Genomic DNA, 14,342 nt, shown 5'->3' on the forward strand with positions numbered 1-14,342 from the left:
ACTAGCGTTTTTGAAGTAGGTACTCAAAAACAGCAGAGTGCTCCTGTCATATAGATGATCTTCCACTTGTGTTTTTGTAGTAAGTATGTAAAAACAGCTGAGGCAAAGCACTCCTGTGATGTAGATGATCTTTGACTAGCATTTTTGCCGTGGTTCCTTAAACACAGAGGGGCTACTCTTGTCATATCCTTAAGATCCTAAGGCCCCAGAACCGAACCGGACTCCCCGACGCTTCGGCTGCGCCTAGAAATTCTTTCCATGAAAATGCTGAATCGATAAATTGTTCGTCACGATAAAGGGCAGCCTCTGTGGAGGCCAACGTTCACTGAAAACTTGAAAACAAATTATGCTATTTTTAAAAGTCCTAATATTATGAGAAACAAAGAAAAACAAAATCAAGTTGCCATTTTTGAAAAATTAGGCTGTGGTAAATGTAATTATAGTATAGCATTTTTGCAATATTTCCTTAACTAGAGAATACTGCTCCTTTCATATGGAGGATTTTGTATGTACATTTTAGAGGTATGGCTAGATTTTTTGCGGTAGGTCTTTAAAAACAGCATAGTCTTCCTGTCTTAATACATGATCTTTGACTGGTGTTTTTGCAGTAGGTCCATAAAAAAACGTCACAGTGCTCATATCTGCATTTTTTAGATAAATCCCCAAAAGCAGCACAGCACTCCTGTCAAATAGAGGATCTCTGAGCAGAATTTTTGCAGTATTTTCTGAAACCCGGACGACAGCTCCTGTCATATAGAGGATCTTTGACTAGTTTGTTTGTAGCTGTATCTGTATCTAGTACAAGTAGCAGTTTTCTGGTATGCAGTAAAAGTATCAACTAAATGACATACAGTAGTATATTGTTTTTTTCTACTACTATTTCACCGTCGGTTCCACTTCATGCAAATACTTCTGGTTAGTTTTTGCATGTTTGTCGTAGCCAAACCTTGCAACGTTTCCTCACATACTCAACTGACATCTTTTGGCATGCACGTTTTCTTTTGCTATTAATCGATGGCAGCGCTCCACGGGGTTTGCGGGGGCGTGCAGCGGAGAAGATAAGCGGCAGACAAATATATCTGATTGGCAGGAGCCTTTTTAAATGTTTGGAAAGCCCCTTTAGTGCTGCTGCTGTTGCCAGTCATTTCATAAAGAAAGAATGTATTTGCAACAAGTTTTTTGTTCTTCGGCGGCCTCGCCGTCATTCCCTTGGCGTGTTTGTTTTACGCAGGGTAATATTTCCTGCAGCTCATGGTGAAAAACGCTAATGTGCCTCCAACTTGACATCAAAGCCCAACACTCTCGCTCTTAGAAGATTTATTCCATTTTTCTCTCAAATTTATTTCACCTCCCCACGACATGAAAGAGCATCACGCACATGCACACTACAGCATCCAGATAGAACCATGTCATAAATTATGTAAAAACACCCACTGAGAGCCAAGTGGACATGCGAGGGGGTGGACGAAGAAGGGGTGGCGTGCATCCCCAGGTGGGGGTCTGAAACAAAAGAATCTTTGAAATGAGATTGGCCGGTACCGGACCCCTCCATCCCCCTCCATCCCCCCACCCTCCTCCAGCCGCACTTGATGCTCATCATGAAGGTCAGGTGTCTTAGAACAACACACCTCCCTCATTCCTCCGGTTTACTGTTGTCAAATATTGATTGACATGTAGACTAACCAATGACTGCCCCAGGCAAGATTATGAACACCAGATCATTTTAACTTTGTGGGATCTGGTGCGTCATCAATAAAAGCAAATAACCCCCAAGGTCTTTAATTAGTGCAGCGTCAAAAAAGATTGACCGCTGTGGCTGTAGGCAACTTCCTGGTGTTGTTTTTTTCATTTAACTCCACACGATCCAGCACTGGCTGATGCAACATGTGCGACATGTGGTCAGACTAGGTTGCCAAAAGATGCTTCTGTGGCCAAAACTGGGAAATTCCCCAGGGGAACTTGCACAAATAGGTCACGTGACACGTCAAACGTTTTCACACATTGGCGACGTCAGCCAGCGGTTTTCAGAGGGTGGAAACCCAAGGGGAAGGACATTTTCAGCTCACGGAAGCACTCCTGGAAAATATCACGGAACTTTGCGGCTTTAAAACTTGAAAGCACACAGACTGACTGTCAGTAGAAATGAGCTTGTAACTTGCAAACTACATAAAGACGTGTTTACACGAGTGCCGTCAAAAACAGATGGGGGTTCTTTTATGGGTGTCGGTGGAAGCTTTCAGTGACAAAAACTACATGCTATAATAGCAGCTTACAGTGCTACATGATGAATTGTATTGTTTCATAGCTAAATGCTATATGCTATGCCGATATATTGTAAGCTGTATGCTATCAAATTATGCAGTATGTTAGCACATTGATACAGTCTATTATGTTCTATGGTATCATAGCCGTGCTCTTCCAATTATCCAACCTGCTGTTATTATGTCTGCTACATGCTATCAAATTTTGCAAAAAGTTAGCACATTCGCACGGCAAAGGAGTGGTTCGCACGCAGGCTTCACAGCTCGGAGACCTGAGTTCAATTCCACACTCGGCCATCTCTGTGTGGAGTTTGCATGTTCTCCCCGTGCATGCGTGGGTTTTCTCCGGCTTCCTCCCACATTCCGAAAACATGCTAGGTTAATTGGCCACTCCAAATTGTCCATAGGTATGAATGTGAGTGTGAATGGTTGTTTGTCTATATGTGCCCTGTGATTGGCTGGCCACCAGTCTGGGTCTCTCGCCTGAGGACGGCTGGGATAGGCTCCAGCACCCCCTTGTGAGGATAAGCGGTAGAAAATGCAGAGACATGCAACACAAAGTGCTTTACAGAATTAAAAACAATTACCACAATTAAAAACAATTACAAAGAAAGCCCCTCCGTCCCACCCTCCATACTAGACACACACACACAATCACACACAGTAGGGCAGGGGTCTCAAACTCAATTTACTTGGGGGCCACTGGAGCTAGGGTCTGCGTGAGACTTGGCCCTCACTGGGCCCCCCCAAAAAAAACAGAAAAATATACAAACTTTTTCAGTGCTTTGGTTCTGATTTTCTACAATAAAAGCTCTGATAAAACATTCAACTGTTCTCAAATATCTTAATTTTTATTTTTCTTATAAACTTATAGTTTTATTTGCATATAGTTGGTGGGTAGACAAATTATTTTTTTCAGATTAAAATGAACAAAGCATTATTAGAGCCCTGTAGACGTGACAAAACACGACTATAGTCACATTTATACTCTTTTTATTTACAACATATTGCGCAACTGCAGGGTCTTGAGACACATGCTAACTCGCAAACTAGAGAGCTAGCGACCTAAACGGTAGCCTTCAAGTTATTTCCTTTAAACTTAAATAGCCAAAAACTTACCACTTCCACACAGATAGGGAGGATAACTATTAACAGTTATTTAACCTTTAACATGAACATTAATCAAACGTAATAATTTTTTCTGGGTACATGATACCATACAGCATCCATATCAAACTTGCGTGGGCCGCACTAACATTAAACTTTCATATCAAGTCCTGCATGGCACTGGGGATCAAGGAAACGCCACATTTGGGGCCGTCCACACTGGGGGGACCAACACCTGGGCCCCCCGACTTTGACAGACGGGCGGACCCCCACATCATAGGGCAGGATCCCCCAACCGGCCGGGTCGAAGGGACACAAGGATGGCACCCCCTCAGCAGACCCGACACAGCCCCCAGTGTGGAGGACCCCCCCTGAGGAAACACTGGAGTTAAAAGCTAAACACGAAGGGAAATTTTAACACATGCAGACAGTCCAGTTCCAAAAGTGAAAATTATAAATAGTTAATGCTGTTATATTTGTAAATAAATTGTTATTTCCATGTAAAACAACCAATATTTGATATTATTTGTTACTGTGGCACAGTTGAAATATATATGAATCCTGCTGCCTTGTTTCAGCACAGTGAGAGCAGGTATCAGCACTAAAGTTACATGACACAGCATTCCATGAGACCAGATCACATGGACATTTAAAGAATTGTGCAACAAAGTCACATTTTATATCATATGGAGTCTTGTGACTGTGGAGAAGCTGGCAAAATGGAGAAGTCTCAACAACTCTAGGAAATGAAAAATATTCTGGCTGAGACCAGGATGGAAGATAGAAAATGTGGGCCAGCAGATTACTAATGTACTCATTTTGACAATTGTGCTCAGCCACTTGTCCCATGGTCGTCTCACAACCTGAAGGTTGAAGGTTCGATCCTCCGTCCTCCCATGTCAAAATATCCTTCGGCAAGATACTGAACCCCAAGTTGCTCTGTGGCCCTTTTTTTACTTCGGTCACACAAAAAATCGAAGACTTCTTGTTGTAAAAATCAATGGGGTTCTGGTATTTACACCACTCCATTTAACACTGAAAGAAAAGAAGACTCACATAATGTGTGTAGTTTAAAAACAGAAATGGAACAACCATACCATTAAAAAAGCAACAGGCATTGTTCATTCATTCATTCATTTTCTGCCGCTTTTTTGCTGGAGCCTATCCCAGCTGTCTTTGGGCGAGAGGCGAGGTACACCCGCACATATAGACAAACAACCATTCACACTCATACCTATGGACAATTTGGAGTGGCCAATTAACCTAGCATGTTTTTGGAATGTGGGAGGAAACCGGAGTACCCGGAGAAAACCCACGTATGCACGGGGAGAACATGCAAACTCCACACAGAGATGGCCGAGGGTGGAATTGAACCTTGGTCTCCTAGCTGTGAGGTCTGCACGCTAACCACTCGACCGCCGTGCCGCCCGCTTTAGCATTTTTTCATTCATTGTTTCAATGATGTTTTCACAAAACTCTATACAAACTAACAGGTGCTGAAAAGGAATGTGCGCTGAATTGACGTCAGCTCCCTCGGCCATCTGAGGCAAATACAATGAAAAACCATGAGGGTTCTCACTGTGTTGAGAAATAATGTAGAGAAAGTTTCCAGGATAAAAGCTAGAAGTTAGAAATTACCGACCAGCAGAGCGTTCACTCGTATGTGATCCATTTTGATGCTGATATTCCCGAAAATCACACAAAAAACTGAACATTTCAAGAAGATTAGAACAGAAATGAATACAATGTCTTTTCTATATCATAGAAAGAATCATGTTTTTATTCCCACCATACAGTATTATAGTAGTACTAGTGGTGTAGTTGTGCCGCAGAATGTATGTGTGTCATAACAACATGGGTCATGTTAGGTCACGGCCGTGGGGGAAAAAAAACACTCGCACACTCGATGACCTGTGCCATGTTTTCCTCTATCGTCTTATCTCTGCGCCGCGTCCATTGTCTCGTGCGACCCGCAGACATTTCAATGACAGGAATCTCCTTTTGTTGACAAGCACGTTGCCAGGACATTCCTCGGGATGGCGTCTGGCCTTGAACTTGTGTCTCGGCCTGGGGTCTCCACCTCTGAACTTGATGTCTGTTCCAGAATCATACTGTCTTTCATCGTTTATCTACACATCAGGTTTTAAAGGGGACTTATTATGCTAATTTTTTACCATTTCTATTGAGTTGTGGACTCTTATAGAGCAGCTACACAGATCTAGACTGTAACTAGATCTTCCAGAATCTGCACCTATTCCAGCTGTATTTCATCGGTCTGTTTTAGATTATTCCACCTCCGGGCATATGCCCAAAGTGTTTCCTTACTATGTACAAACCACACTTTCTAATATGGTGGGTATAGGAGTTGATAATAAATGAATCAAGTCTTTGGAGAGCTAATTGAAAAGTGATGATCTACTGGCTGGAGACCCCTGACTCACCTGCCCGAGGCAGAGCACTCATTGTCGGCTACACTTTGTCAGAGGCACCAGTAGTGCTGTGGAGCTCAGAAGTGAGGGTATCACGTTTACGAACCGCAGACAATCTTGGCACATCTTTTGTGGAAATGTGGTAATTACACGTTTTTCACGGAACTACCGTGTTCCAGACAGTGACAACCTCCGTGGACGCACAGCATGTCTGACATTAATGGACCTTTCCCGGCGAGTTTTGCAACGCCCTCTGAAACCAAACATTTTGAGCCATCGCGAAATTCTTTCAGGTCTCACTTCCAAAGGCGCAAAAAACCTAATTATCTCAAAATGTTGGCATCGTTTAACTCAAGAATACAACATTCTAACTACATTTATAGTTCAGAAAAGTGGGATAAGCATAATAGGTCCCCTTTAAGTGACGTTTTATTTATGTTCTTCGCTTTTATGCAAAATATCAACAAAAAATTGATAAAAATTGCATTTTGTGAAAAGATTGCATTTCAAGCATAACTTTCACTTTGACCAAAATTTATCCATATATATTTAGTCAAATGTCTAAACAATAATGTCACAACATAAACAACACAAAATAAGGGTTGTTTGACTCTTTTAGTTTTTTTTATTACAAATATAACACTATTGTGTGGAAATATGGGGTAATAACTATAAAACTATAGTTATTATAACTATAAAAGCAATCTTCACTCGCTAAATGTACTGCAAAAAAAGGTCAGTAAGGATAATTCATAATGCTGCCTACAGAGAACATACTAACTCCTTATTTCTAAAATCACAAATACTTCAACTTGCTGATATAGTTCATCTTCAAACAGCTGAAATAATGCATAAGGCTAAAAATAAGCAATTAGCTAAAAATGTCATCCAATACTTCTCTACAAGAGAGGAGAAATATGATCTCAGGGAAGAAGTACATTTGAAACACTTCTATGCTAGGACTACGTTATGCTAGCCATAGCATTTCAGTATGTGGAATCAAACTATGGAATGGATTGAGTAAGGAAATCAAACAATGCACAACGATGAGCCAATTCAAGAAACAATACAAGCAGTTGATGTTTGCTAAATACAAGGATGAAGAGTCTTGAACCAGTCATGATGTGCTATATATATCACTATATTGACACTTACTATGGTACCCATTATGGCATTGGATGCTCATATCACCGAGTACTTCGGTACCAGGTACATTATTAAAAATAAACAACAAAAAAAACCTTAAACTGTATTATGGAAAGCAGGAAGTGAACAAATGTAACAGTTACTGATTGTAAAAGTACCAGATGGAGGGGTAGGATTTAATAAGCTTTGCTTCTTCCTACTCCTTTTGGACATGTGGAACTGGGAACTGATTATGGGATGCACTCAATTGTAATCTGATGCATGTTCAAATGACATAAAACCATTACCATTACCATGAACTATTTACAATTTTCACATTTGCAACTGAATTGAGTGTATGCACACATTTGCGCGAATGCATGCGTACGATTGGCTTAAAACGTCCCTTGAATGCATAACCTCCTTCGTGCAACATGGCGAGATGTTCCTTGTTGCTGCAGAAAATGTATTTCAATGGGAAAGATGCAGGCTGAGCTCTCATCAAAAGTACTTCTGCCACCTTGTGGTAGTTTTTTTCAGCTTAAAACTGCATGGTGGAGTTCCATCATCACCTCTTTGTGACTCTTGTGCAAAGAAAACGTAAAAGACGTATAAATAAGCTAAAAAGAAACAGCAATTAAGGGTAATAGATCCGAGGAATTCTCATGGATCTTGGACACATGGTTCTTTTCCAAAGCATTTTGACACTCACGCATCATCCAGTCCCCTCTTGAAGATGTCTGTTAGTGAAAGTCAACAAGTCCGGAAAGATCTGGTCTGCTGAAGTGGTCCTTAAAAAACAACACAAAGTCAGTGCAGGATTTCTATGGAAAGTGAAAAGAATGACTCTCCTGTGTGCACAGAAACAAAAAAAGGGCAGGAAAATAGCAGCAGGTGCTGCGGACTAATGAGTCACAAGGTGGTTTGTTTGCTGGAGGACACTTGAGATGCTGGATGGACTCGTCAAGAGGATGGAATGTTTTAGTGACACTGTGCATCTCGCTGGGTACTCCCAGTCATCCTTGGCATCACGTTCAATTCCTGACTTGACTTTTAGAGTACAGGATGTGTGGTCTACGGAAGAAAATAATGTCTCTAATTAGCACCAGGTCTAAAAACATTAGCAGCTGCGGCTGTAGGCAACCTCCTTACGTTTTTCTTTCTTTTGTTACCAGTAATGGCAACATCCGATAGCTTTATCTAGCTCTGCATGTGCTTAAAAATGTTGCTGCTCAGCTGTTGGTGTGTTTGTTTATAACACAGCGCTATTAATGCTGACTGAGCAAATTGGTTCGATTCCCGAGTTTGCATGTTCTCCCTGCGCCTGGGTTTTCTCCGGGTACTCCGGTTTCCTCCCACATTCCAAAAATTATTCATTTTATTCAATTGTTTTTGTATACTTTGCATTAATTTTCTACTTTTGTTGCTGCTGTGAGGCGGCACGGCGGTCTAGTGGTTAGCGCGCAGACCTCGCAGCTAGGAGACCAGGGTTCAATTCCACCCTCGGCCATCTCTGTGTGGAGTTTGCATGTTCTTCTCCGTGCATGCGTGGGTTTTCTCCGGGTACTCCGGTTTCCTCCCACATTCCAAAAACATGCTAGGTTAATTGGCCACTCCAAATTGTCCATAGGTATGAATGTGAGTGTGAATGGTTGTTTGTCTATATGTGCCCTGTGATTGGCTGGCCACCAGTACAGGGTGTACCCTGCCTCTCGCCCCGAAGACAGCTGGGATAGGCTCCAGCACCCCCCGCGACCCTCGTGAGGAAAAAAGCTGTAGAAAATGAATAAATGAATTAATGAATGTTGCTGCTGTGTTTTTTTAGCATATGATTTTTCCCATAACCTGAGGCTGTAAAACCCAATCGGTAGTTTTTGATTCTTTAAAAAAAAAAAAAAAAATCCTTCCTTTGACGGGCTCATATTTCATATTTATGCATCCTGTTATAGAGATCATATTTCAACCAAAACTAATAGCGTCTAAACGTTGTGCTCTGCCATAAAAACGTCCGTCCCATCAGATGCACACTCTAATAGGAGGGAGAGAAGAAGAAGAGATGGGGGGTGGGGGGAGGGAGGGGGGGGGGGGGGGTCAATGAATTTGCCATTGATGTTAACAACGCAGCGGAGGCCGCAGAGCTGCGAGTCGTCCTGTCTTGCGTCTCTCATTGCTGTGGCGTCCTCCGTCCTGCTCTTTCATGTGCTGTTTAAAAGGCACTGTCTGTCATTCATTCGCCAAGCGTACGCTGCTGTGAATGTGTGTGTGTGTGTTGTACAAGCGCCGGGCGGACGAGATGAGGTAAAAGCGAGGCCAAAGCTATAAAGTCCGCGGAAGCTCTTTTGAAGTTGACTTCTTTTTGTGTCTGTTAAAGTCAACAGATGACGCAGGGTGTGGACGTGTGCATTTGCATGTCAGCGTGGTCACGTTCATGTGTGACGGGTGTGTTGTCACACACATTATTATTTATTCATTTGTTTACCCTCGGTTTTTCCAGTCAGGGTCCACCACCGTATGAATGCTTCCGCCTTAGTTTTTACACCAAATGGTAATGGTAATGGTAATGGTAATGGTTTTATTTCATTTGAACATGCATCAGATTACAATTGAGTGCATCCCATAATCAGTTCCCAGTTCCACATGTCCAAAAGGAGTAGGAAGAAGCAAAGCTTATTAAATCCTACCCCTCCATCTGGTACTTTTACAATCAGTAACTGTTACATTTGTTCACTTCCTGCTTTCCTAATATAGTTTAAGTTTTTTTTTTTTTTAATTTTTAAATTTTAAAATTTTTTGTCAATCAGTAACTGTTACATTTGTTCACTTCCTGCTTTCCTAATATAGTTTATTTTTTTTTTACATTTTGTAATTTTTTTGTCAATCAGTAACTGTTACATTTTTTCACTTCCTGCTTTTCTAATATAGTTTAAGTTTTTTTGTTTTTTTTATTTTTAAATTTTGTAATTTTTTGTCAATCAGTAACTGTTACATTTGTTCACTTCCTGCTTTCCATAATACAGTTTAAGTTTTTGTTTTTTGTTTTTTTTTAATTTTGTAATTTTTTTTCCCGTACCCGGGATTGTGTTTGATTCCACATACTGAAATGCTATGGCTTTTTAACATAGTCCTAGCATAGAAGTGTTTCAAATGTACTTCTTCCCTGAGATCATATTTCTCCTCTCTTGTAGAGAAGTATTGGATGACATTTTTAGTTAATTGGTTGTTTTTAGCCTTATGCATTATTTTATTTTATCAGCAAGTTGAAGTATTTGTGATTTTAGAAATAAGGAGTTAGTATGTTCTCTGTAGGCAGCATTATGAATTATCCTTACTGACCTTTTTTTGCAGTACATTTAGCGAGTGAAGATTGCTTTTATAGTTATTAGCCCATATTTCCACACAATAAGTAAGATATGGTAGAACCAGAGAGCAATAAAGAGTGTGGAGTGATTTCTGATTGAGAACAAATTTTGCTTTGTTCAATACTGAAATATTTCTGGCCACCTTATGTTGTATATTTGGAATATGAGGTTTCCAGCTCATATTTTCATCTATTGTGATCTCCAGAAATTTATCAATGTTATTTTCGTGTGCTGGAAGTGTTTCAAATGTAGTTCTTCCCTGAGATTCTCCTCTTTTGTAGAGAAGTATTGGATGACATTTTTAGCTAATTGGTTGTGATGCAATGTGAAAAAGATGAGTCGTCTTATATTCAGCTTTTCTTCCTGTCACTCACTCTTAAGAGGCACAAGATCCATACAACTCTACTGTCTTTTGTCTTTCCTTCGTTAGGTGCATCAGATGGACCAGAAAATGGACTCGGTTCTGCGGATCCTGACGGAACAGTTCCTGCCCAAACCGGAGCTGATGTCCAAGCCCTCCATCCGCAGGGTGACCATCCAGAAGCGCATGGGTATTAGCATTGACGAAGGACCCTGAGATGAGGATGACATCACTAAAAGACGCTGAGAAAGGAGCATGAGATCATTCAAACCATGACTCGGTCTTCCATACTCTTCTTTCTGAACAACCTGGACATCTGACACCAAGGGCAGGAATCATGGTGGGTCTTCTTATCCAAATCCATAGTTGTTGTTTTTGTCAGTCGGAGCAACGTGAAGTCATTCCAGCTTCCAAAGCCGTGACGCCACTCGTGTATTTCACTGTTCGGCCTCCTCATCGCTCACGTCTCGCCATTTATGCGCGCCCGTTCCTCTTCTCCTAATATTACTCCCCAGCTAACGAGCGAGCAATGAAAGTGCTGGCGTTCCCCCAAATGGGGGAGTCCAAGGCATGCTGCGTTTTTCTTGGCATCTAGACTTAGAATGTGTTAGTTCTAATGACGCCAGGGAAATGGAGTACTGTGCCCCGCGCGAAGGAGACCCAATGAGTCCAATTTGTCTACTTGACTTAAATCCGGCGGCTCTTCAAAATATCAGATTGGAATTACCCGGAATATGGTTCAAAAGTGGATCAATAATCCAGCAGGTGAACACGGTCATGAAGAATCAAACCATTTGTTTTTGTTTTTTAAACGTGTTTTAAAAACGTGTAAACAAGCAATTGGAATGTCGTCAAAAGTAGCAAAAATGCAGTTCAACATTCAAGTGCTGCAGACAGCAAACATTCAGTCTGCCCTTAAACCATGCTAATTAGCCACCATTATCCAGCACCAACGGAGGCATGCATGCAAGCAAGCCGTCTTCCAGGTGAATCAAAATATGAGGTTTTGCCGCATGCCAGGCATTAATATTAACAGCACGTGGACACGGGGTGTTTCCGACCTGACAATGTTGTGTATTTACGGCGGAGCAAGGCATCTGTTTTTCTGCATTTTCTTATTCTAAAATGATTGTTTTCAATACCAGTGTAACCGAAAGGGCTTGAAGAGTGTGAATGTTTATTTATTATTTATTATTCTTATTTATTTTAAACTGAATGAATATTAAAATAAAGTAATGACTAAATAAGAATTAATAAAGAACAAAACAAATGCAACAATATGCAATAATAATAATAATAATAATAATAATAATAATAATAATAATAATAATAATAATAATAATAATAATAATAATAATAATAATAATAATAATAATAATAATAATAATGGGCGGCACGGCGGACGAGTGGTTAGCTAGGAGGATCATGGTTCGATTCCACCCTCTGCCATCTCTGTGTGGAGTTTGCATGTTCCGGGTACTCCGGTTTCCTCCCACATTCCAAAAACATGCTAGGTTAATTGGCCACTCCAAATTGTCCATAGGTATGAATGTGAGTGTGAATGGTTGTTTGTCTATATGTGCCCTGTGATTGGCTGGCCACCAGCCCAGGGTGTACCCCGCCTCTCGCCCAAAGACAGCTGGGATAGGCTCCAGCACCCCCGCGACCCTCGTGAGGAAAAAGCGGTAGAAAATGAATAATAATAATAAATTAATAAATTAATAAATTAATAAATTAATAAATTAATAAATTAATAAATTAATAAATTAATAAATTAATAAATTAATAAATTAATAAATTAATAAATTAATAAATTAATAAATTAATAAATTATGCATCCATCCATTTTCTATGGATGGATAGAAAAAAATCATCATTATCCTCATGATATTATTATTATTGTATTACTGTATTTATTTCCAGAAGAGATGCATGACGAATGTGGAGTATGGGTAAATATGTACCGCTACACCCCTATTATAGATATCATTTTCACCAAACATATACGTTGTTTTTGGAGGAAAAGTGATAGAAATCAATGTATATTGTTTAAGATGATATGAAACATATATGAGGGAAGTATGTTTTGTTCCCCTCGCGTATAAAAGGCCTGATGTGCTGTATTTATAACCCACGTGTAAGCACCAGCTTATCTTTTGGTTGATGTTGAAATGTCGCTTGCATTTGAAAGAGAATCGAACATATCGTGGACACACCATCGGTCAGCCTCTGCGTTTGCTCTGGTGTACACTTTTGTACAAGATGTAAATAGAGACATTGCCTTATTGTACTGTATTTATTATCATGTGGAAACATCGCAGCTGGAACCAGTCTGCTTTCTGGGCAGTGATGAGAAACACAGAGAGCGAGGCTCCCGTGTGCTGCAGATGGATGGAAATGATTGTAAATGATACTCACGCACACGCTCTGCATTGGAGCCATGCTGTAAATAAAGTCCATTTCATTACTGCCGTCATTTGCTTCCATCTGAGGGTTTTACAGTTTTTAACCATTTCTCCTCCTGCTTTCATGCCAAGGCCAAGGTTTTGGCGTGTACAGGTGAGCTATCATTGGTTTGTTGCAGTATACTCTTTTACAAACAAGCATGACAAAACAGTCTTGAAACACACGTATACTGTACACATATGTATATGCACCATTATTTTAATAACCAATTAATGGGTAGATTTTTATTATTTTTTCGATGAATCCGATTTTTTTTCCAATAGCTTCAGTAAAAGAATAAAGGTACACAAATATACAATCATGAGCATTTTCTTACTCGATTAATCTGAAGCTTGTTTCAATTAATGGAGGTCATGTACGCTATGGACCAAATTAATATGAAGTAAACACCTAGTTAGTGGTCGGGTCCCTGACATATCATCAAAAAGGCAAAAATGCCCATTATTGTTTTCCAAAGTCAAATATATGTGTGAATATAACACAAAAATAACATGGCTGCTCTCATGGATGAACATTTTAAAATATTTTACTTAATTATATTTAAATTTAAAAACACACTTCAATGTTTCAGGTCATCAAACACATTTAAATATTAGTATATCAAGTGGATATTAAATAAAACTTTTTATTATTAAGGGAGAAAAAAATCCAAAGCTACATGGCTAATAACTGGTAGGGCTACCCTTAGCAGCAACAACTGCAATCAAGCGTTTGTGATAACTTGAAATGAGTCTCTTGGAGGAATGTTGGCCCACTCATCTTTGCAGAATTGTTGTCATTCAGTCACATTGGAGGCTTCTCCAGCATGAAGCCTTTTTAAGGTCACAGCTCAGGTCAGGACTTTGACTAGGCCACTCCAAAGTCTTCATTTGGTTTTTCTTCAGCCATTCAGAGGTGGACTTGCTGGTGTGTTTTGGATCATTGTCCTGCTGAAGAACCCAAGTTGGTTTCAGCTTGAGGTCAGCAAAAGATGGCAGGACATTCTCCTTCAGGATTTTTGGTAGACAGCAGAATTCATGGTTCCATTTGTCACAGCATTTATCCCAGACCATCACACTACCACCACCATATTTTACTGTTGGTATGATGTTCTTTTTCTGACACCAGATGTAATGGGACACACACCTTCTTAAAAGTTCAACTTTTGTCTCATCAGACACAAAGTATTTACCCGAAGGTCTCAGGGACCATCAAGTCCATCATGTTTTCTGGCAAAATTCAGACAAACCTTAAT

The 14,342-nt window shown here is 40.2% G+C and overlaps 1 protein-coding gene across 2 annotated transcripts in view; it reads left to right on the forward strand.

The window, feature by feature from the left end:
* kcnq1.2 (potassium voltage-gated channel, KQT-like subfamily, member 1.2) overlaps positions 1 to 13,753 on the forward strand; it is a 184,421-nt gene extending 170,668 nt beyond the window's left edge. The window contains exon 20 of one of the 2 annotated variants that reach the window (XM_058076398.1): positions 10,712 to 13,753. In XM_058076398.1, coding sequence (XP_057932381.1) covers positions 10,712 to 10,858 — 147 coding nt within the window. In that variant the 3' untranslated portion in view covers positions 10,859 to 13,753. The remainder of the gene's footprint in view (positions 1 to 10,711) is intronic. The other variant, XM_058076401.1, reaches the window with a different exon arrangement.
* Positions 13,754 to 14,342: the final 589 nt, after the last annotated feature.

The sequence above is a fragment of the Doryrhamphus excisus genome, chromosome 6, assembly GCF_030265055.1.
Source record: "Doryrhamphus excisus isolate RoL2022-K1 chromosome 6, RoL_Dexc_1.0, whole genome shotgun sequence".
Classification (NCBI taxonomy): Eukaryota; Metazoa; Chordata; class Actinopteri; order Syngnathiformes; family Syngnathidae; genus Doryrhamphus; species Doryrhamphus excisus.